Raw genomic sequence first — 23,961 nt, 5'->3', positions numbered from 1 at the left:
GTTTCCAATTTTTAGGCCTGTTTTCCATGAGCTTGACATCTGCTTAACCAACACATTGGCAGACTCCTGGTTTTAAAAAAAAAAAAAATCAAAAGGGCAGATTTTTGCTCTCACCAGCACTTGCTCCGACTTTCCATCTCCACTCTCTGGATGCTGATGCGAGGGTCTCTATTCAACCGCGTCCACCTGCCCCCAGCAAGCATTTGGTCTCCTCCTCGGACCCTTAGCAATGGAGCTCCCCCTGAAAAAGACTGCCCAGCCCATGTCTGTTGGTTTCTGACTTAGAGAATTCTTCCTTCTATAGGGCTGTGTATGCTTTGGAGAGTTGAGGGGATGTTTTGCTAAGTCACACATTAGTGAGCATGTGTTTGTATAGTACAAAATACGACACTAGGGGAACAGAACCATTTTTTAAAATTTATTTATTTCATTTTATTTTTTGGGCTGTGCTGGTTTTTTGTTGCTGCTCACAGGCTTTCTCGAATCTTCCCTGGTAACTCAGAGGGTAAAGTGTCTACCCGCAATGTGGGACACCCAGGTTCGATCCCTGGGTCAGGAAGATCCCCTGGAGAAGGAAATGGCAACCCACTCCGGACTCTTGCCTGGAAAATCCCATGGACAGAGAAGCCTGGTAGGCTACAGTCCATGCAGTTGCAAAGAGTCGGACACGACTGAGCGACTTCACTTCACTCGCAGGCTTTCTCCAGTTGTGGCTAGCGGGGGCTGCTTTTCATTGTGGTGTGCGGCGTCTCAGCGCAGTGGTTTCTCTTGGTGCGGAGCATGGGCTCTGGGTGCTCCGGCTTCCGTGGCTGTGGCATACAGGCTTAGGTGCCCTGTGGTATGTGGGATCTTCCCGGACCAGGGATCCAGCCTGTGTCCCCTGCATCGGCAGGTGAACTCCTAGCCAGTGGGCTACCAGGGAAGGCCCAGAACCATTTTCTGATGAAAAAAGGATACTGAAGTAGGGGAGAGAGGTCGGCAGGTCAGGCCCCCGGCGTGTATCATGGGGGCGCACAGAGCCTGGATGGAGAGCAGAGGGTGAGTGGACAGGGGGCCTGTGGGCAAGAGGAAGGCTGCCTTGTGTCCCATCTGCTCACGTCCTTCTTAGGCGTGCAGTGCGTGCTCAGTCGCTCAGTCGTGTCTGACTCTGTGCGACCCCGTGGACTGTAGCCCACCAGGCTCCTCTGCCCATGGAATTCTCCAGGCAAGAATACTGGAGTGGGTAGCCATTTCTGATGAGCTCATCCTTAGCCATTCATTCACTTGTTCATTCTTTTATTTTTTTCTGTTTTTTTTTTTAATTTATTTATTTTTTTGTTGAAGGATAATTGCTTTACAGGATAATTGTTTTCTGTCAAACCTCAACATGAATCAACCATAGATATACATATATCCACTCCCTTTTGAACCTCCCTCCTATCTCCCGCCCCTCTAGGTTGATACAGAGCCCCTGTTTGAGTTTCCTGAGCCATACAGCAAATTCCCATTGGCTATCTATTTTACATATAGTAATGTAAGTTTCCATGTTAGTCTTTCCATACATCTCACCCCCTCCTCCCCTCTCCCCATGTCCGTAAGTCTATCTTCTATGTCTGCTTCTCCATTGCTGCTCTGTAAATAAATTCTTTGGTACCATTTTTCTAGATTCCATATATATGTGTTAGAATATGATATTTATCTTTCTCTTTCTGACTTACTTCACTGTGTATAATAGGTTCTAGGTTGATCCACCTCATTAGAACCTTGACTCAAATGTGTTCCTTTTTATGGCTGAGTAACATTCCTTTGTGTATATGCACCACAGCTTCTTTATCCATTCATCTGTCAATGTGCATCTAGGTTGCTTCCATGTTCTAGCTATTGTAAATAGTGCTGCAATGAACAATGGAATACATGTGTCTTTTTCAGTTTTAATTTCCTCAGGGCATACTCCTAGGAGTGGGATTGCTGGGTCATATGGTGGTTTTATTCCTAGTTTTTTAAGGAATCTCCATACCTTCTTCCATAGTGGCTGTATCAATTTACATTCCCACCAACAGTGCAAGAGCATTTCCTTTTCTCCACACTCTCTCCAGTATTTATTGTTTGTAGACTTTTTGATGATGACCATTCTGGCTGGTGTGAGGTGATATCTCATTGTAGTTTTGATTTTCATTTGTCTAATAATGAGCAATGTTGAGCATCTTTTCATTGTTTGTTAGCCATCTGTATGTCTTCTTTGGAGAAATGTCTGTTTAGGTCTTTTTCCCACTTTTTGATTGGGTTGTTCATTTTTCTGGTATTGAGTTGTATGAGCTGCTTGTATATTTTGGAAATTAATCCTTTGTCAGTTGTTTCAGTTGCTATTATTTTCTCCCATTCTGAGGGTTGTCTTTTCATTTCGCTTATAGTTTCCTTTGCTGTGCAAAAGCTTTTAAGTTTAATCAGGTCCCAGTTGTTTACTTTTGTTTTTATTCTTATTACTCTAGGAGGTGGACCATAGAGGATCTTGCTTTGATTTGTGTCACTGAGTGTTCTGCCTGTTTTCCTCTAAGAGTTCTGTAGGTTCTGGTCTTACATGTAGGTCTTTTATTCATTTTGAGTTTATCTTTGTGTATGGTGTTAGGAAGTGTTCTAATTTCTTTCTTTTACATGTAGCTGTCCAGTTTTCCCAGCAGTGTTTATTGAAGAGGCTGTCTTTACCCCCATTGTATATTCTTGCAACTTTTGTCAAAAATAAGGTATCCATAGGTCCGTGGGTTTATTTCTGGGTTTTCTATCTTGTTCCATTGGTCTATATTTCTGTTTTTGTGCCAGTACCATACAATCTTGATGACTATAGCTTTGTAGTATAACCTGAAGTCAGGAAGGTTGATTCCTCCAGCTACAGTCTTCTTTCTCAAGACTGCTTTGGCTACGCAGGGTCTTTTGTGTTTCCATATGAATTGTTAAATTTTTTGTTCTAGTTCTGTGAAAAATGTCATTGGTAATTTGATAGGGGTCACATTGAATCTGTAGATTGTATTTGGTAGTATAGTCATTTTCACAGTACTGATTCTTCCTACCCAGGAACATGGAATATCTCTCCATCTGCATATGTCATCTTTGATTTCTTTCATTAGTGTCTTATAATTTTCTGTGTACAGTTCTTTTGTCTCCTTAGATAAGTTTATTCCTAGATATTTAATTCTTTTTGTTGCAATGGTGAAGGGGATTGATTCCTTAATTTTTCTTTCTGATTTTTCATTGTTAGTATATAGAAATGCAAGTGATTTCTGTGTATTGACTTTGTATCCTGCAACCTTGCTAAATTCACTAATTAGCTCTAGTAATTTTTTCTGATATTATCTTTAGGGCTTTCTGTGTACAGTATCATGTCATCTGCAAACAGTGAGAGCTTTACTTCTTTTCCGATCTGGATTCCTTTTATTTCTTTTTCTTCTCTGATTGCTGTAGCTAGGACTTCCAGAACTATGTTGAATAATAGTGGTGAAAGTGGACACCCTTGTCTTGTTCCTGATCTTAGGAGAAATGCTTTCAGTTTTTCACCATTGAGAATAATGTTTGCTGTAGGCTTATCATATCACTTGTTCATTCTTCAGTCTGTTCTGTCCACTTTGTTGGGAGCCTGTTGTGTCCCAAACACTGTGCAGGGTTCAGGGGTGAGGAGGGACAGAACCCTCTCAGTTCATTTAAAGTTACCTTCCTTATGGCACCAAAGGCAGGGTTATCATAGGGTCTTCAAAGCTTGAACTCAAATGAAAGCTTCCCAAAGAGAGCTATTGCTGGTCCAGCTGGAAGGATGTCATTTTGTGGTGTGAGTAGAGGGTCTCACCTGACCCCACTAACAAGAGCTCTCCACTGCCCTGCCTGCCCTTTCAGGGACACAGCCAGCCTTGATGAAGATGCTCAAAAGCAGTAAAGGATGTGGAGCCTTGGAAGCAGACAGGATGAGACCTCAGCACCAGCACATGGGCCCAGGGCAAGTTGGTCCCAGACTTTAGCTTCCTCACCTGTTTAATGAGGATAAAAACCCCTAATCACTTGTTAGAATTAAATGAAATACTGTTCTAAGGCACCTGGCCCATTCTGGCACCTGGTGGATGCTCTGAGTGTGGCAGGAGATCTTCACCAGGAGATTCAGAGAAGGAATGGGACATGAGCCCTGCCCAGGTACTGGTAAGGGCTAGATCCCTGCTCTACACATGTACCTCCAGCTAGGAGACCTGGGTCCCAGCAGGTAACCTTCCTGAGCCTCCATTTCCCATTGGTGGAAGGAGCCCCAAATCTACCCCATGTGTGTGTGTGACTTTATATTTGTCGAGCAGGTCCTGTTTGTAACTCTAGGCCCCAGGGGGGTGTAGGGACAGTCTCTGGCATGGTTCCATCCGTTGGACTCTCTACCGCAGTGGGGAGGGTTAAGAGGCAGGACAGTGAGGGGAGGTGGGGAGGTGGGCAAGGTGAGTGGTACTTGCGCTGGGTCCCTCAATGGGTGCAGGGTGGGGCTGGCAGCGGATGTGCAGGGGGAGGGAACGGAGAGCGGAGCCTTGGAGCGGGGAGGGACAGCCACAGTGCTGTGTAGACAGTGTTAGGGGCCGCCTGCAGGGGTCTGATGAGGTGGTGAGTATGTGCGTCTTCTCCCTGTGGCCGTCACTGCACACACATGAGGGCTTCCCCAGACTCAGTCCTAATGGGACCCCGAACTCTCCGGCCACGGTGGTCCACCCCCTCATCACACACAGGAGGAAGCTTTCTGACTCTGACATGTACTTTTTCACATGTTTAACATTCAGGAGACAGCAAAGTACATATTGATTCGGGTTCTTCCTCCTGGGAAGGTGGGCATGTGGCCACAGCCACCCACAGCATAGCTGCTGGCAAGCTCTGAGCTGCTCGCAGCCAGAAACAGCAGTGGGTGTGGACCAGGGATGCACTGGTTCCTGGGTGAGATCACTTCCCTGAGCTTCCTCTAAGAAACAAGTGCTCTGCTTATTCCATGGGGAGGGACGACGCCTTACCCCAGAAGCCTCTGTCTCATCCCCTCTTCCTGCCCTCCCTGTCCACTCTGGGGATAGAGCTGGTCCTTCAGACAGAAGGCACCTCCCTCCTGTAAGCCTGTCCCTCTCTCTGGGCTCCGATGGGGAGAAATCCTTGCCTCCTGTCATTACCACCCCCCAGTCAGCCCTCTCTGATGGATCCCCCGGCTATGTGTGCATGTATACACATACACGCACACTAATCACTCTCAGTGAGCTGTGTTCTGACCTGCACGAGGCCAGGGGAGCCAAGGATAGGAGACTCCATCCAGAGATAAGGGTCTCGCCTGCTTCCCCAACAGAGGGAAGAAGGAAGGATTGGCTGGTGATATTAGTGGTTGGAAAAGTATGAAGCAGAATGGACTCCATAGTGTTTCCTTCTGAGAAAAAGGCAGTGTGATAATGACCAATTAGTGGATAGCCATGAAGCCACATCCAGAAGGCAGTCATTTGTAAAGAAGTCAGATGCTGAAGAGTTGATTAGACAAGCTAGGAAACCGGAGGAGGGGTCTTTGCCAAGAGCAGAGAGGAAGGCATTTGTCACTTGGGGAGACCCAAGTGTGAGCAAGTTTGCTCTAAAGCAGTGGCCCCCAAACTTTTTGGCACCAGGGACTGTTTCATGGAAGACAGTTTTTTCACAGGGTTTGAGGGGGTATGGAGGATGGTTTTAGGATGGTTCAAGCACATTATGTTTATTGAGCACTTTATTTCTATTGTTATTACATCAGCTCCACCTCAAATCATCAGGCATTAGATCCCGGAGGTTTGAGACCCCTTCTCTAGAGCACCAGGGGTGCTCTAAAGCAACAGGGCCTGGTGTTCAAACTAGCTTGGTGTCACCAGACCTGCCCCCACCTGATCACGACCTCCAGCCCGAGCAGCCGAGCAGCGCCAGTTCAGGGCTGAGCCACTAGGGGCAGGCAAGAGGGTGTCAAAGCTCACTTTCATAAGTGGTTTGGAGCTGAGGGGCACTTGTGTTGGACCCAAGTACTAGCGAGGAGGGAAGGCATTCCTTCCTGTTGGCCCCAGTCCTGGCAGGCAATCCAATAGAGACCCACAGGGGCGACGGCCATCTGCTTGCCCCTTGAAGTGCCCCTGTATCATCTGCCTACTCCTCCCCGCCAGAAGGGAGATGACTTTGGAAATGAATCCAGAGGAGAAGGTCACACAGACTCAGAATATCCTGTCTGTAAAGGGTTTTGGACCACCTGGTCCAGCTTCCTCATTTCCTATAATGGAGACTGGGGCCTGGGGAGAAGTAGGCAGTCAGTGGCAGAACCCAGGAGGGGACCCAGGTCTTCCGGTGCCCAGCCTACTTCCACTCACCACAGCAGCCCTAATGCTCAGGAGTTGGGTATCATATTCCCATGCCCCCTTCTCTGAGTCCTAGAACCAGCTGTCCTAAACTCAGGAGTCCATCCTCTGGCCTTTGGCCCTGACAGAGGGCTCCAGCCGTGTCTCCCATCATGGCTTCCCTGACTGGAGGATCCCAGGGAGAGAAAAGTTTTGGTCCAAGGTCAAGTAACCAGGTAGTCAAGGATTTAACACTTACCACTGGCATCCTCAAGTTTTGAAATAAGAGGAGTCTGAAGGGAACTATGTCCCCTGCCCATTTGCTCTAAATTTCCTCACTGATGGACTTCCCTAGTGGTCCAATGGCTAAGACTCCATGCTCCCAATGCAGGGGGACTGGGTTCAAACCCTGATCAGGGAACTAGATCCCACATGCCACAACTTAGACCCAGCACGACCAAAAATAAATATTTTAGTAAATAAATAAATTTCCTCACTGAGGTTTTAGCAACACAGTCCAACTCCAGGGCACAGATGGACTTTCTTGAAAAGATGACCACATGGCCTGGATCCATACTAAGGCCTCCATCCCTTTGATATCTGGGTGTACCCAGAAGCCACAGCCAGGGAAGTAGGGCCCTGGGGCCAGGTCTCCATGGTTCAAGCAACGAGAATGAGAGCTGGGCCTGGATAATGTAGAGCGTTAGATGGCTGTTTTCTTCAGTTCTCCCCCTTTGGCTTGGGAATGCAAAATATAATCAGTTTTGCCTGGAGAGTTCCCTTCCTAAGTGTGTTTGGCTTCAGCCAACATTAAGATGAGCTTGCATTCCTCCACACGGCCTGGCCTCCAGTTCTGTTTGCAGAGACTCAAGACAGATGCTCGCGTGTCGACAACTGGAAGCTGGATGTGTGTTTGCTCTAGAGAATCTCTCTGACGTGTGCCGGGGTTGGGCCTCAGGTAGAAGGGAGTAGAACCCTCTCATTTGACAGAGGGGAATACGGAGGCCCAGAAAGGCGTAGTGACTCTCCGTGGATACTAGGCAAATCTAGCAACAAAGCTGAGATTTGAATGCAGATCACCCTGAGTCCTGGTCCAACCCTTGCAGGGCTTCTTTTTGGGTTCTGTGACATGGAGAAGGCAATGGCACCCAACTCCAGTACTCTTGCCTGGAAAATCCCATGGATGGAGGAGCCTGGTAGGCTGTGGTCCATGGGGTCACTAAGAGTCGGACACGACTGAGCGACTTTACTTTCATGTTTCACTTTCATGCATTGGAGAAGGAAATGGCAACCCACTCCAGTGTTCTTGCCTGGAGAATCCCAGGGATGGGGGAGCCTGGTGGGCTGCCGTCTGTGGGGTTGCACAGAGTCAGACTCGACTGAAGTGACTTAGCAGCAGACATGCAGGCAAGTCTGTTGGCTCACCCATGTGGCTGCAGACTCTGAAGACCACAGGTCATGTCTTATCTGACTTGCTGTCCCTGGTTCCCAGCATGAAACCTGGAGCATCATAGACCCAAATTAGACATTTGTGGAATTGAAAGATTGTAGAGGAGGGTTATATGAAGGGAATGGTGGTGAATAAAGATGGGCATGAAAAAAGAAAAGCTCATAACCTTAGGTAGATCCCCACCCCTTTTCTAGCCTGAGTTCTCTCACTGATAACAGCAAGGGTCTTAAATACAATTAGGTGGTTCTCAAACTATGTTCCAGGACACTCTAGGGTTCAAAGAACTGACTTAGGACGTTCCTGCAGGTGGGAGCTACTCCTTGTCCACTGTCCCCAAGTCCAGCCTCAGCTTCCTTTGTCTCCTTTTTGTGTATAGATGTTGTTCTCAAAAGATGGGATTCACTGCCAAAAAAAAAAAAAAAAAGTTTCAATCCCTCTAGGCTATTCGATCTTTAAGATCCCTGCTTGTTCTTAAGAATAAAATCCTAAAAAGTGACCCTTCCCTGATAACACATTTGTTGCATACCATTTTTGACCCTGTGGTAAATTGTCTGAGTTAGGGGGGTGGGTTTCACATCCCATGATCATGAGACAGGGAGAAAACGAGGCGCAGAAGGGCCCTGAGCCCTAGAATTGATGCTGGGATCTATGCGTCTGTCGCTCCCGTGTTGGCCATTCCTATGTCCCGATGAAGCAGGACAGCCCAGCTGTAAGGCTTGGAGCGTGACTCAGGAAGGAGAGATCATGACCCGCTTGCTAGGCCACACTGCTTCCTGACGGGCTAGGTCCAGGCCTCCCTGTGAGCTCTTGAGAAGGGAATGACTGAGTTACTACCCCCGAACACCATGAGTCCCCAGCAGGTGACTCATGTTCCGCCTCCTCCCTGACTGCCCACCATTTAAGAGCCAGACGGAGTCAGTTACCAATTGCTACAATAATGCTATATAACAAATAATCCCCCCACCCCACCCCCACCAAATCTGAGTGACACAAATCACTATGTAGTTCACTTGTCTGGGTCAGCTGGACGTCCAGCTGACCTAAGCTAAGCTCAACTGAGAGGCCAGCTGGCTTCACAGGGCTTGCCCGTACTTGTGAGTGGATAGCTGACCCCAGCCAGGTATGGTTATGGACTTCAGCTCCAAGTGTGTCTCCTCCTTTTTCTGGGATATGCAGGCCAGCCTGAGCGAATACTTCTCACACTGATGCCCGAAGTGCTAGAGCAAGCAGAAACAGACAAGGTGTTGACGTCCTAAGATCTCGGATGGAAACTGGCAAGCTTTCATTTCCGCCTCATATGGCTCAGCCCAGAGTTAAGTGGGGAGGTGTCACAGGCTTTCTTTATTGTTTTTAGGTGGAGCTGAACCTTCTGCTTTAGTGCAACACGTTTTACTGAGCATCTCTGTGTCCCAACCCCTGCAGTGGGAATAAAGAGATAAGTGAAACCCCATCCTTGTCTTCACATGGCTTGGAGTCTTGGAATGGGGAGAAGTGTGGAACTCATGACACTCAGTGTTTACTTTTATTTTTTTATTTACTTATTTATTGGCTTCACTGAGTCTTCATTGCTGTGCAAGGACTCTCTCTAGTTGTGGTCCATGGGCCTCTCATCGTGGTGGCTTCTGTTGTTCCGGAACACAGGTGTGTAGGCTCAGCAGTTGTGGCACCCAGGCTTTAGTTGCTCTGGAGCAGGTGGGATGTTCCCAAAGCAGGGATTAAACCCAGGTCCCTTGCATTGGCAGGCGGACTCTTAATTCCTGAATCACCAAGAAAGTCCTACTGCTCAGCCTTGAGTGTTAACTTCAACATTTAACTGTTCTCTAAACCATTCCGTAAATGGAGGTATAGGCAGAAGGAGGCTCACTGTCCAGTGTCATTCCCCTGATGCCCCAGCAGCTCTCAAGGGCAGGGTCCAGATTTCCATCCATTGGAAGCTTCCAGAGGGAAGGCATAGTTACTAGGTCTCCTGTGAGGGCTGCAGGCCCCCAAGGGCAGGATCCCCGGAGTCAGAGGGCTCCCTGACCTGCAGCCTCCTCCTCTCCAGTGGAGGCCTTCCTCCTCCAATGGGCAGAAGCCTCTCTGATAAGGGGATCACATTCTCCCACTCCCTATCTCTTCTCTCATACTCACTTACGCCTTCTACAGGGACCTAGAGATGGAGAGGTGACTCAGGCCTTATCAGCAATGCTCCCAAACCTAGCATTGCCTTCTTAGATGCCTGTCTTTGAAACAATGGCCCCAAAGAAGAAGGAAAAGACAGCTGGGATGATGACGGAGCCAGAACCATCAAGTTTTTGGTATTTGGTGCAGCAGAAGCAGCAGCAATGCAGAGGATGAAAATCAGTCAGGCGTCTAGAGCTCATTCGACTCAGGCTGGAATGTGTGATTGTGTTTTCCATAGCAGAAGGAGGTCCACATTACCATTTCTTTTTACTTGGCCAGAGTCAGGGTCTTTTCTCCTGCCACACCCCACTCCCCCCGACACACTCCCTATCTGTGATTTGCTTTTAGACCTGAAGATTCCTGGGGCCCAAGTAAAACTGGGAAGGGTGTTCTGATAATATTTCATGCTCCCTCACCCCCATCCCAGCTCCCACCAGCCAAGGCAAACGAAAGCTCTTGCTTACACAGGTGTGCCTGCAGCCCAGAGCAGAACCCAGAGAATGAGCAGAGGCTTGGCAGATGGATGGTGCCTGAGAGATGGTCACTCTCGGGTTCCCCAGGATAGCTTCCTCCTGCTGTCAATTCTGGTGCTTCATCCAGATTTTCAAGGCCCTTGGGACTCTGGCTGCATCCTTCTAGCACACCTGGTCCTGTGGTTTCCACCTATTGTGATCAGGAATGCATCTGTCAGCTCTCTAGTGAGCAGAATCTGAGGGTGTGGTTCCCAGGATGAGTGAGTTTTTAAGGAGGGGCAGGTGGGAGGAGGACCAGCCTGGGTAAGACCACCACAGTGAGGAGCTCAAGTGAGCAGAGTGGGGAGGAAGGCTTGATGGTGGCAGGTAGGCTGGCGCAGGACTCCTGAGGCCTCCGAGGGCATCCTTCCACCTCCTAGCTACCCGCCTGCTTTGTGCTTCAGCTTCCTCACCTGTAGGGTGAGAATAATGATATACTTACTTCAAAAGGCTGTTTTGGGGCTTCCCTGGTGGTCCAGTGGATAAGAATCTGCCTGCCAATGTAGGGGACATCATTTCGACCCCTGGTCCAGGAAGATCCCACATACTGAGAGGCAACTAAGTCCATGTGCCACAGCAACTGAAGCCTATGCACCCTAGCTCCTGTGCTCCGCAACAAAGAGAAGCCACCGCAATGAGAAGCCCTCACAACTAGAGAAAGCCCCCATGCAACAACGAAGACCCAGCACAGCCAAAAATAAATAAATCTGAAAGTTGTGGTGAGGATTAAATACATTTAGCATAGTACCTGGTAACTAGTGAATTCTCTGTGCATGTACACTGGAATTTTTCTGATTATTATCTAAATGGTAGGGAACTGTCTGTACCAGTCAGACACCTAGGAAGTGAACTAAGGAGAAAAAGACCAACAGGTCCTGATTCTGGGAACAGGTTCTCGGAAGGTAAGAAATCCATCAGACAAGTCTTTCTGCATATTCCTAGTATAGGGCAAGGGTAAAAAGATAAAAAGTCATTCCTGGATGTTGCCCTGAATAGTGTATAGCTGGAGAAAAGAGCAGGGAAGATGTGGAAACTCCTGTCATCCACGATAGAAAGCAACAGAGGCCGTGAGCCACCCAGAGGAATGTTGCTCTGAATGTGGGAAAGAGGTGACATCAGAGCTGAGCCTCGATGCTTGAGAAGAAGGGAGGAAAGGCCTTCAGGCAGGGTGGACAGCATGGGCAAAGGCACTGGGGCAGCTCAGACAGCAGGGAAACTGGATTCAGTTCCAAGATCTGCTGAGTACTTTCCGTGGACGAAGCACTACCACAGATTAGTTATTGTGTTCAATCTTGTCACCCACACATTGAGGTTGGTATTATTATTCCCATTTTATAGATGGGTATACTGAGGACAAGAAAGGAGTAGTCCCTGGCCCAGGGTCAGCCATTAATGAATGAATGTTGGAGCCAGGCTTCTAACAAGCCCCCCACCCCGAACTCAAGACCATGCTTGTCTAGGCCTGGCTTCACCCTCAGAGAGTCTGGCAGGAGAGCAGGAGGAACCAGGCCATTCCTGACACCTTGGCCCAGAAAGGCTGTTCTCTTCTCCTTTGATGGCCCCGCATTCACACTATGAACTCCTGCCTCTGGGCCACCTCGCTGATTCCTGCACATCACCTTTCAAGGCCAGGTCATATGTCCAGAGGCTTCCTGACACCCTGGCCCATAGCTGTCTCTCCCAACCCTGGCACCCAGGTGGGCACCTTGCACTTTCTCTCTTTGAGGTTTCCTCAGGTGGCTCAGCCCCCACCTCGGTGCTGGGTCCAGCTATCACTTCCACAGACCCCATCTTGCCTTCACGGTGCCACTGTCCTGGTGGGGAGATTAGACTAGTCAAATGATCACACCTGCTCTGTATAACTACTAACCAGGTACTTCTAAAGGAGGAGCCACGGTCACCTGTTAGTGAGTTCAAGGGGTGTTGAGATCATTAGACAAGATCTGATGTAATGGTGGAGTGAGGGTGGTCAGGGGAGCTCCTGGGGAGGTGGAAGAATGGGACATGTGTGCTGAGATCTGAAAAGATCAGATCAGAACTTCTCTGAGGAGAAGTCCATCAGAGAGGCTCTGGCAGACGAAATAGCATGTGCAAAGGCCCCAAGACAGGAGGAAGCCAAGTGTGTCTAAAGAGAGCAGAAAGAGAGCCCTGGGGCCTGGACCACAGGAAGCCAGAGGAAAACTTGACAAGAGGCTAGGGAGGCTCAGAGGGCACTGGGGCCAGGTGGGGACTTTGGATTTTCTCCCAAGACCCTTGGGAAGCTAGTGGCAGCAGTGGGGGTGGGCCTGGGAAGTGGTGGAGTGGCCCCGCATCGATGCTCAGCTAAGCCTCCCTAAGCTCTAGCACACACTCCCCACGGAGCTGCCGAGCCCACAGCAGGTCTGGGCGTGTGTCGGCCAGCACGCCTCAGCAGCTGGGACTGGGACTGCCCCACCTGGGGTCAGGTCGGTGGCCTCCACCTTGGCCTGGAGTAGTGGGCTTGAGACCCAGTGATGCTCGGACTCCATGCTGTGGATTCAGTGCCTTCTTGAGACTGGCTGATGCTTTTTCAAAAGAAAGATAAGCTTCTGAGAAAGGGAGCAGCAGCTGATGTAAGTTTGGCCACAGTCCACAGGAGAGCAGCCCAGGAATTGTGGCTTTTTTCCCCCTCTGTCATCAATATCAAGGGCAGCGAAGTGGCCAGCTGCCCAACCAGGCTCCTGGAGTCTCTGCAATCGGCCTGCTGATTCCCATCAGAAACAATTTTGTTTTGCTGGTGTTTGGGGTTCATAAGTCTCTGAGAAGAGTACATTCCCTGAATATGAAAGCCATCCACCATCAGAGGAGCAGTCCAGAGATCTTGTCAGGAGACAAGGTCAGGGTGTCAGACTTGACATCACTTTTAGGAAATCTGTACACTGGTTGGTTCGTTTGGTCAGAAGCATATGCCAACTTGAGGAAGAAACCAGCACTTTGTAACTTAATGCCCCAGCCTTGAGAGTGTTTGTCCTCTCCCTGTGGCCAGATTTCACTAATCTTGTCCCAGGGGGTTGGGGGTGTGGGTGCTGGGGGAGATAGGACCTGTCCTAGATGGAGCCCCCCCAGAGTGAGTGGAGGAGCCCAGGGCTGCTGCCTCCTCTCCCATCTGCTGACCCCAACCAAGCCCAAAGACATAGGAGGTGGGACCTGAGGGCAAGAAAGGAGACCCCTTTCTCTGAAAAGAATTTTCCTGCACCCAGAGGGTCCTTCTCTGAAAAGCTGCTCTCCCTGGAGTAACACAGAGCCTAAAGCCCCAAGCAGTCTGATCATGGAAGTGCTCTAACCTCCTCCCAGCCTAGCGATTTGGGGCAAATTAACCTCCTGGAGATGTGATATCTGTTTCACCGGGCTGGTGTGTGATTTAAATAAGTAATATAGAAGTACTGGTTAGATACCTAGAATATGCCAGGAATATATCGCTGCTCAGTAAATATTTTTCCTCCTGTTCCCCATTGAGGGGAGAGAGCATCCCAGACAAATGCAGGTCCTGGTCTCTAAGCATTCTATCAGTATCTACTGACCACTGACCTCAACCTAGATCTTGATTCAAGGCACTAAGTATATGACACTGAGCAGTGTCTCTCGGCACTTAGAGGACATAAGAGTATTATGAAATATCAGCTGTGTGACAACAAACAGATAACTCTGTAACATGTTAGGGATAAGTGCCATGAAGACAAATGAAGAAGGGAGATGAGAGTGACAGGGTGTCCTGGTGATGGACAAGATGACATTGAAACAGGGGCCCTAATGATGTGAGGGAGTGAGCCCTGCTAGTAACTCAGGGAGGAGCATCCAGACAGAAGGAAAGGCAGCCAGGGCAAAGATGCTGAGCGAGGACAGGTCTGACACATTCTAATAACAGGAAAGGGGACAGTGTGACTAGAGCAGAAGAAAGGGGGGCAAGAGCAAATGAGGGGCAGAGGGAACCAGGTGGCATTCCTTTGGGGAATCACAGGGCCTGGCAGGTAAGGAGTTTGGCTTTGACTGTGGGTTAGCAGGAAACCGATGGAGGGTATGGAGCTGGAGTCACGGGATCCAGCAGGTCTTGGAGGGATCCTTCTGGCCATGTCCGCCCAAGAGGCACTGATAGTGGAGAAGACCTTGAAGACACAATGTACACTCTTGACTTCACTGGCCCTCGCCTTCCTCCTGGCCTGGGAGTGGTGGGGTGGGTCTGGAGTTCCTGACTGCCGGGCAGGCCTACCTCTGGCTCAGGGTCCCCTCACTCTGCTGGGCTTGGGTACAGGAGTGGGAGGACCATGGACCACCTGGGGACATTTCCAGGGGGCACCAGGGAGCCAGATAAAGTGTTTCCCCTGCAGTCAGGGAATGTGTATGGCCTGTGCATGTATGTGTGTTTGCATGTCCATGCATGGGCATGTGTGCATGCAATATGTGCCTCTCTGTGCATACATGCATGTGCATGTACCATTTCTGGGACAGTGTTGGGGAGTTCCACTTCTTCTCTGACTCCTCTCTGTCCACCACACAGGTGACACCAGTGTCTCTCTCTGCTCTGTGATGTGCCTACATTGGCCAAGGACCAGTGATCCTTCCTCCCCCTGTGCTCACCTGATCAGGCCCCTCTTCCCCAGGGCTGCCTGCTGCTGACCAGGCTGATAAGTCCGTTCGTGGCTGGGCTTTGCAAATAAGGCAATAGTGGTTAACACATGAGAGGAATGGCAATGATATTCTGTGTGCTGTGCTCTATTAATTGTTGTTGTGGTCCAGTCACTAAGTCGTGTCCAACTGCCCCAAGGCTTTCCACTAGGCAGAGTCAGTTCATCGACCACCTAGGGGCCACGGTGAAAGGGCTTTACAGGAGTGTTCCTGCCCTGCCTTGGTGGCTCCCGCTGAGCAGTGGCTCTGGCTGAAGCCAGGTGGAGCTTTGCAGATGGATTCAGAAGGAGATGGTCAGCCAGCAGCACTGGAGCCGTGGCCGCTAGGACCCCAGGCCTGGCTGGGGCACAGGGGGTGGCAAAAGAGGTGGGAAATCAGCTCCCTGACTACTTAGCAGTTGGAGGTGAAAGAAGGGAGAAGGAGTAGAGAGAGGAGGAGGAGAGGGGAGGGAAAAGACAGAAGAAAAAAAAGACATGCAAGAGGAGACCAGCAGAAGTTAGAAGCAGAGTTAGAGGAAGGAGTGATGGAAGAGGACAGGGACTGTCCCTTCCTTGTGAGACCAGGGATTCTTTGGGGGAAGGACAAGGTCAGACCTGCCTGGTCTCTAAGAGGAGGCTGCACTTCCCCTATCAGGTTGGCTCCCCCAGGGCAGGGGCTGGGCCTCTCCCATCAGATTGTCGGCTCCCCACACAGGGTCTACATTAACCAACACTGGGGGCTTCCCAAGGATAGGGGTACATACTCCATCCACAGCCAAGACCCTCCAAGGTAGGTGATCTTCTGGGGGTTGCCGGTCACAGCCCTGGGACCAGGACATCCGCCTGCCTGACCTCTCTCCTCCCCTCTCAGGGTTCACGGCCACCTTCAACGTGGACACCAAGAAGCCCCGAGTCATCCCGGGCTCCAGGGCCGCCTTCTTTGGCTACACGGTGCAGCAGCATGACATCAGCGGCAGGAAGTGGTGAGTGAGAGCGGCCACCCCTCCCCCGCCCCCCCCAGAGCCCCACACCTCCCCCCACGCCGGCCCCCCATGGGCTGACAGCACAGGCCCTCACATGCAAATGCCCCCCTTCCCAGGGACTTGACTTCCTGTCCTGGCAGGTCAGGAGCTGCCGAGGATCCGCCCCGTCTATGAAACCATGAGCATCCCCTTCGTAGGCCTCCATCTTCTCACCTGAGAAATGGGAATGCACACCCTCTTTCTCCTGGTTATGGGACGGCAGAGGCGGCAGGCACCAAGAACCAGTAATCACCCCCTCTCATCCCTTCTCGGGCCCCAGGGTCTCATCAGTGGGGGCAGCACTTCTGGTTGTGGCTGTTGGGAGAGGTGTGGAAGGTGGGCTGTCTCTGCAAGGGTGGATGTGTGTGCTCAGAGCTGAAACACAGGCCACAGTGGGGCAGAGGGAAGTGAGAGAAGGCCAAGTGTGGGAAAGCGTCAGAGAGAGCCCACGGACGTCTCTGGGGCGGGGGCAGTCAGGAGGCGGGAAGGGTCAGCCTCCTATTTCTAATATAACTTAGTTGGATTATATTTTACATGTTATATAATTTGCTCATTTCAAGTGTCAATTCAGTGATTTCTTTTGAAATTTACCAAGTTGTGCAGCCATCACTACAAATCGGTTGTAGGACATTTTCACACACACCCCATTTATTTAAGAATGTATTCCAGTATCAAACAGCAAGGTTCAACAATGTAAAACCACAATTACTTTTGTAGCAACCCAGTAGTATCTCATGGTGGGTTTAACTGGCATTTCTCTAATGACTAACAATATTGAGTAACTTTTTGTGAATTTATTGGCCATTTTGGTATCCTATTTTATGATGTGTCTGATTCAGTCATTTGCCCATTTTTAAAATTGTGTTGTGTGTATTTTTCTTAATAATTTATAAAACTTAAAAAATATATATATTCTATATACAAATCCTCTGTCAGAGAAAAGCATTGCAAAGAACTTCTCTCTGTCTGTAGCTTGCCTTTTCATTTCCTTAATGGTGACTTTTTATGAACAGAAGTTCTTGAATAAAATCTAATTTATCACTCTTTTTATAGTGTCTTGGGTATCCCATTTAAATGTTCTCTCAAGATCATGAAGATACTTTCCTCTTTTTTCTTCCAGAAGTTTGATGTTTCTGTTTTCTCATTTAAGTCAGTGGTTCATCTCAAATAAATTTTTGTGTGAGATGTGAGGTAAAGGTCAAAGGTGTTTTTTTTTTTTAATTTAAAATATGGATATCCAGTTGATCTAGCACCATTTGTTAAAAGACTATTTTCCCACTGAATTGTAGTGTCATCTTTGTTGAAAATCAGGTGATCCCTATATGTATGGGTCTATTTCTAGCCTCTATTCTAATCTATAAAATAGAAAGCTGCCTTGGTTACTGTAGCTTCAAAGAAAATCTTGAAGTTAGGTAATGTGAATTCTTCACACTTGTTCCTCTTTGACAAGGCTGTTTTGGTTATACTAGATCTTCTGTGTTTTCCTATGAATTTTAGAATCAGCTTGTCAATTTCCCCTCATCAAACTTGCTGACATTTTGATTGGGATTATGTTGAATTTATAGATCAATTTGGGGAGAAATGAAGTCTTACTGAGTCTTCCAGTCTATGAACATGTATATCCCTTTACTTACTTAGTTTTTAAAATTTCTCCTTCTAATAGTGCTTTGAGATTTTCAGTGTAAAATTCTTGCATATCTTTTGTTACTTTGATCCCTAGGTGTTTGGTATTTTGCGCTAATTAAAAGGGACTGTTCTGTTCTTTTTTAAAATTGGAATGCTTTTATTTCATTTTCCAATCTTTTGCTAGTATAGTAAAATACAATTGATTTTTGTGTATTTACATTATATCCAGCAACTTTACTAAACTCATTTATTTCTATAGAGTGTCTGTAGATTCTTACGTATTTTTATGTATACAAGTAGATCATCTGAAATAATTGCAGTTTTAGTTCTTCTTTTCTAATCTTTATAGCTTTTATTTCTGTTTCCTGCCTAATTGCAGTAGCTAGGATGTGCAGTTCTAGGTTGAGTAGAAGTTGTGATACTGAATGTGCTTTTCTTATTTCCCTTGTTAAAGGGAAGACTATATGTCATAATTAAATAAGATGTTAATTATAGTTTATTCATTTGTTTATTGTAGATATTATCAGACTAAGGAGGTTTTCTTCTATTCCAGTTTTCTGAGGTTTATTTGTGTGTGTGTGTATAAAGTTATGGAATTTTATCAGATTTTTTTTTCTGCAAAGATTGAGATGTTACATGATTCTTCTTTGTTCTGTTAATAATGTTAATTATATCTATAGATTGATTTTTTTCAATATTAAGCCAAATTTTTATTCCTGGGATAAACTTTACTTGGACACCATGTATTCGTGTGTGTGTGTGTGTGTGTGTGTGTGTGTGTGTGTGTGATTCTATTCATTGTCATATTCTCAGGAGCTTTGTTTCTATGTATATTGTATACCTCATATATTCATGAGGTATACTGTGCAGCTAAATGCACACAATGTATTCTTTTTTTTAATTTTTTTATACCCAATGTATTCTTAATTACATATATTTTATTTTGTAATTCCTGAATTCCTGTTTGATTTTTTTATAGACTCTATTAAAATAACCTTTCTTCCATTTGTCCGACTTTTAGTCTATTTTTTAAAACATATTAATAGCAGTTATTTTGAAAGCCTTCTCGGCTGACTCCGATATCTGGGTCATCTCAGGCTCTGTCTCTAGTGACTGTTTCACCTTATGGTTACCAGCCACTTTTACCTGATTCTTTGCCTGTTTAGTGTATATTTTTTAATTCTATGCAGAATATTGTGACTAGGACACAGTAGAAGCTATAGATTGTGTTACCCCCCTTTAGATAATGCTACATTTGTCATGATAGGCAGTTAGAACACTGGTGAAACCACCTAGAATTTACCGCAGCTTGGTTTGGGCCTTGGTTAGGGCAGGTATCGTCTAGTTCTTCCCTCACTCCTAGGGTGCTTCCCTGATGGTTCAGACAGTAAAGAGTCTGACAGCAATGCGGGAAGATCCCCTGGAGAAGGGAATGGCTACCTACTCCAGAATTTCTGCCTGGAGAATTCCATGAACAGAGGGGACTGGCAGGCTACAGTCCTTGGGGTCACAAAGAGTTGGACACGACTGAGCGATTAACACTTCCTTTCACTTACTCCTAAGGCGCAGTCTTTACCCCTAGGGCATGAATTAGGGGGATCTCAACTGAAAGCCCACAGCATTCATTAAAAAGTATTTTTGACTAGGCATGAACGCCAACATTTCCCAAGTACTGGGAAGCCTCTAAAATCTCTGTCCCACTTCTCTGATAAACTTTTCAGAGCCTCACACCATACGCGCACAGCTTAGGGGTCAGCCAAGGATCCTTGGGGAAAACGTTAGCAGAGTTTGAGGGCCTTTTTCTCTGTGACTGTCTCCTTTCTACCTGCCCCCACCAAATCCTGGTCGTTTTTTCAGTCCCCGTTCCAATCCCTGTTTCCTCCACCCAGCAAGTCTGCGGTTCTGTCTGGACTCTCTGCAGTTTCCTACTGCGGTTGCCTGTGCCGCAGCAGGAAGGTACCCCCATCGAGAAAGCGGAGAGGATGTAGGTTTAATGCCTGTGCTTCCCTTTATTCAAGTATTGAGCTCTGTATTGACTGCTGGCTGGTGCCTGAGTAGAATTGTTTCATACATTTTATCTAGCTTTCATAGTTGTTAATGGCCAGAATTCAAAGTCCTCTTTCATATTCTTTAATCAACTTAAATATCACTTCCCCTGAGAAACCTTCTCTGACCATCCCTTCCCATCACTAGATTAGTTGTACCCATCGAAATATATATTTTCTTTTTATAAGATTTATCAGATGGATAGTAACTGTCTGCTTTATTGTCTTACAGAAATCAGGGGTATGATGCTCAAAAGAACATACTTTGAAAGATTGAATTAATGGTTTGAACCTCTCTCAGCCAGCCCAGACATAAAAGGCACATCATCTATATTCTTTTCTTAACATTTATTTTGTTGAAGTATAGTTGATTTACAATATATTGTTAATTTCTACTGTACAGGAAAGTGATTACAGCATCCATATCCTTGACATGGTATGAAGAGTTAAAGATTAAATGGAACTGGCATTTCTAAGATGGAATTTGTTTTGACCAATATGTGTTTATTAAGCTTCTGTTAATACATTTTACTAGACTCTGCAAAACATTGGTATGAGTGAGACTTGGTTTTACTCTCAAATAACACACAGGCTAGTTGAAAAATTGACCCTAAAATCCTTGAAACAATTAAAAAACAATGCAAGACAAAATACAACCTGGTGTTAATTATGTTCATCTTTGTAAGACCAGTTTCTCCATGAAGGCTTTCTGGATCCTTCTCCTAGCCTAAAATGGCCTTCCCCTGCCCAAGCCCTCTCTCTCTGATGGCCCGAATCATTATCTACCTTGTGTTGGAGTCACTTAGGCCCAAGGCTCCGCTCGTCTCATCTCCCTGTGCCTGCGAGCAGCCAGCCAGATGTCGTGCTCACAGCAGAAATTCAGCCAGAGTTTGCCAGGAGCAATCTCTGTGGCTGAAGTCGTTGGGAGGGCTTCACAGACGAGGAGCACTGAGTGAGGTCTTGGAAGTTGGGCTCAGATGAGTGGAATGACACAACAGAATTGACGCGAGGTTGCTCTTGCTGGTCTGAGTGCTGCCGGAAGCATCCTGGGAGACAGCTGCACTGCAGCCCCTGGACCCGAGCGTGTTTTCTGCCACAACTGAACTGAGGGATGCAGAGAGGCCTTGGAGGCCCAGGGAGCTGCACCTCCAGACAGGAGCACACAGGCCCTTTCAGGAATCCCTGTCCTCACTTGCATAAACCCCACTGCGTATCCTACTGAGCGGCTTCCCCTCTCTTTCTCCCCTGACCCCCATTTTTCTCATTCTGTAGGCAGCATTCCAAGAGTTTTATCCAGATGTAAGGCCCTGTGGATGTTAATAATGGGGAAAGAGAGGTCAATGTTGGTGTCATTCTGTGGGACACTGGCTGGCAGTTATGCACAGGGATGGCTCCAGTAGTGCCTGTTGTTTGATGTCTATGGAATTCTCCAGGCCAGAATACTGGAGTGGGTAGCCTCTCCCTTCTCCAGAGGATCTTCCTGACCCAGGAGTCGAACCGAGGTCTCCTGCATTGCAGGTGGATTCTTTACCAGCTGAGCTACCAGGGAATCCCTAATAATGGGAAAAAAGAGGTCAATATTGGTGTCATTTATGGGACACCAGCTGGCAGAATACACACAGGGATGACTTCAGCAGTGCCTGTTGTTTGACATTCATGCCAGGAGGCACCTCAAAGGAAGGACAGGAGCAGGGGTCTGAAGTCCAAAGGCTGCCACTTGGACGGAGACCTTGGGAGAAGCTCTCTCAGACTCCTCCTCTCAGCAAACACCTCTGTGTGCTCTCGCACAAAGTACATATGAAAGAACCCATCTCAGAGTGCTAGGAAAGATTAAAAAAAAATACCAACCAAAGAATGCATGTTGTGATCAGCAAAGCAGGAAGTGGAGGATGGGGTTGCTTGCACCCAGAAAACAGCCAGATCTAAAATCAGGCACCTGGTGACCTGGTCAAGAGACTCTCTCTGACCCAGGCTCTTCTGTCTCCCAGGTGTGGACCCAGCTTCTGGCCCCTAAGGTGGAGCTGGCATACCTCAGTCTGCATCTCCTGAGCCTGCAGTGGGGCCAGGGAATCTGTGTTTTAAAAACTCCCTGGGAGACTGAAGATCACCGTCTCCACTGAGCGGAGGGAATTGCCACTGGGCATGACATCACCCTCAGCCCCTGCCCAGAAATCCAGGTCCCAACACTACCAGCCCCAGAGATGGACTCACTAGTTGCCTCTGACCACAGGTGCCAATGAGATCTGGCCCCATTTACCAGGCTGTGAACCTCCTTGAATGTCAAGGGTACCAGACCGTGATGTAAATGTTAGGAAGACAAAGGGACAGATCTAGTGGGGCTGCCACTTTATCCTCTTAACCTTTCGTCTCCTGCCCCTACATTCCCAACGCAAACCCAAACTCGGCAGAAATAACTGTAAACCAGTGCCTCACACATCTTGAACAGTTTTCCACATGCCTCGGTTTTAGCAACAATAACAACACTCACAGGCACACAAAAAGAAAAAGAGAAAACAAATTCCTCTCGGACTGAGTATTCTCTGCCCCTGCTCTTTAAGCCCTTGTGTATTTTCAGAGAAATTTAATCCACATGACTCTAATGTATGTACATTGAAATCATTAGCCGGTTGGTTTTCAAGACCATTTGATGTCCCAGAAACTCCAGTGTAGGGTTTGCAGAGGGCCTTTCCAAGCCTTTGGTCCACTGGAGCAGGAAGCCTCCTGGTGCTGAGAAGAAACAGCTGGGCCCCACGAATTTCCAATTTGTCACTGAAGATTTTACCCTGGAGAGCAAAGGCTCAGCTCTCAGTGAGGCAGCACATTTCACCTCCTCCCCTTGAAGGCATTAGGAAGCAGGAAGCTGATAGCCTAGTAGGTTCTGAAAGGGGACCCCTTCTGAACTTAGAGGGCTTTAAGAACAAGAGGGCATGTGAGTTCCCTGGGCTACAGGTTCAGGGACATGAGGTAAGAGAAATGGGCTTGTTCCCATTTTACAGATGAGGCAACTGAGACTGCAAGAGAGAGAACACAGTGAATGTCTGAGTTATATCTGGAGCCCAGATTTCTTCAGGCCCAAAGGAGCACACAACAGCAGCAGCCTCAGCCCAGATACTGACAGGTCAGCTACAACCATCCACAGTGGTGTCCCCCCCAACCAGCTACACTGCTGGCCCCTTAGGAGCCAAGACTGTGATGTCCCAAGACCCAGCACTGGCAGATTCACATAAAAATGCTGAGCCCAGTCAGAAAGAGAGGCCGTGTGGTTGCAGAATGCCAATCCTGGATGATAAATCCCAGGAGAGGGCACACAGAAAGGATCCCAGGAGTCCATGGAGGGAGAGTGAAAGTCTAATTCAGCAGGACCAGGTGGGGGAAGGGATCAGGAGAGGGCTGTGGAGGAGGGTCCTTCCAGATGGGCAGGATTTCTGTGTATAGAATAGACAGGGATGAGCAGAGTGTAACAGATGGAGAGAACCTCGGGGTAGGAGGACAGGGGTGAAAAGAAGAGGTCGTGTTTAGAGAGAGACACTGCCCCGCGCGGCTGGCGGAGGAAGTGTGGGAAGCAGACTGCAGACCAGAGGCTGGCGGAGGGGGGAGAGTGCTGCAGGGGTTCTTCGTTTTCGTCCATTTTTTACAATTGGAGGATAATAGCTTTACAACGTTGGGTTAGCCTCTGCTGTAGGACAACATGAGTCAGCTATACACGTGTGCATATCCCCTCTCTATTGAGCCTCCCTCCCACGCCCACCCACACCCCCATCTCTCCCCTCTAGGTCGTCACGGAGCACAGAGTCGCGCTGTCTGTGCTATATGGCAGCTTCCCGCTGGCTATTTTACACGTGGCAGTTTGTATACATCAATGCTACCTTCCCAGTTTGCCCCACCCTCTTTTTCCTACCCCTTCTCTTCCTGTGTCTACACATCAGTTCTCTATGTCTGCATCTCTAGTCCCGCCCTGCAAATAGGTTCATCAGTACCATTTTCCTAGGTTCCACATACGTGCATTTTGTTGTGATTCAGCCATGTTCAACTCTTTGCGACCCCATGAAATGCAGCACACCAGGCTTCCCTGTCCTTCACTATCTCCTGGAGTTTGTTCAGACTCATGACCATTGAGTCGATGGTCCATCCAACCATCTCATCCTCTGTCACCCCTCTTCTCAATCCATCAATCTTTCCCAGTATCAGGGTCCTTTCCAATGAGTCAGCTCTTCGA

General features: G+C 47.9%; 1 protein-coding gene across 1 annotated transcript in view; it reads left to right on the top strand.

Moving 5' to 3' along the window:
* ITGA11 (integrin subunit alpha 11) overlaps positions 1 to 23,961 on the top strand; it is a 132,583-nt gene that overhangs the window by 22,146 nt on the left and 86,476 nt on the right. Inside the window, exon 2 of the mRNA XM_020880529.2 lies at positions 15,924 to 16,035. Within this exon, the coding sequence (XP_020736188.2) occupies positions 15,924 to 16,035 (112 nt within the window). The remainder of the gene's footprint in view (positions 1 to 15,923; positions 16,036 to 23,961) is intronic.

Source organism: Odocoileus virginianus, chromosome 6 (assembly GCF_023699985.2).
Source record: "Odocoileus virginianus isolate 20LAN1187 ecotype Illinois chromosome 6, Ovbor_1.2, whole genome shotgun sequence".
NCBI lineage: Eukaryota > Metazoa > Chordata > Mammalia > Artiodactyla > Cervidae > Odocoileus > Odocoileus virginianus.
This window is presented reverse-complemented; position numbering and strand designations above follow the sequence as displayed.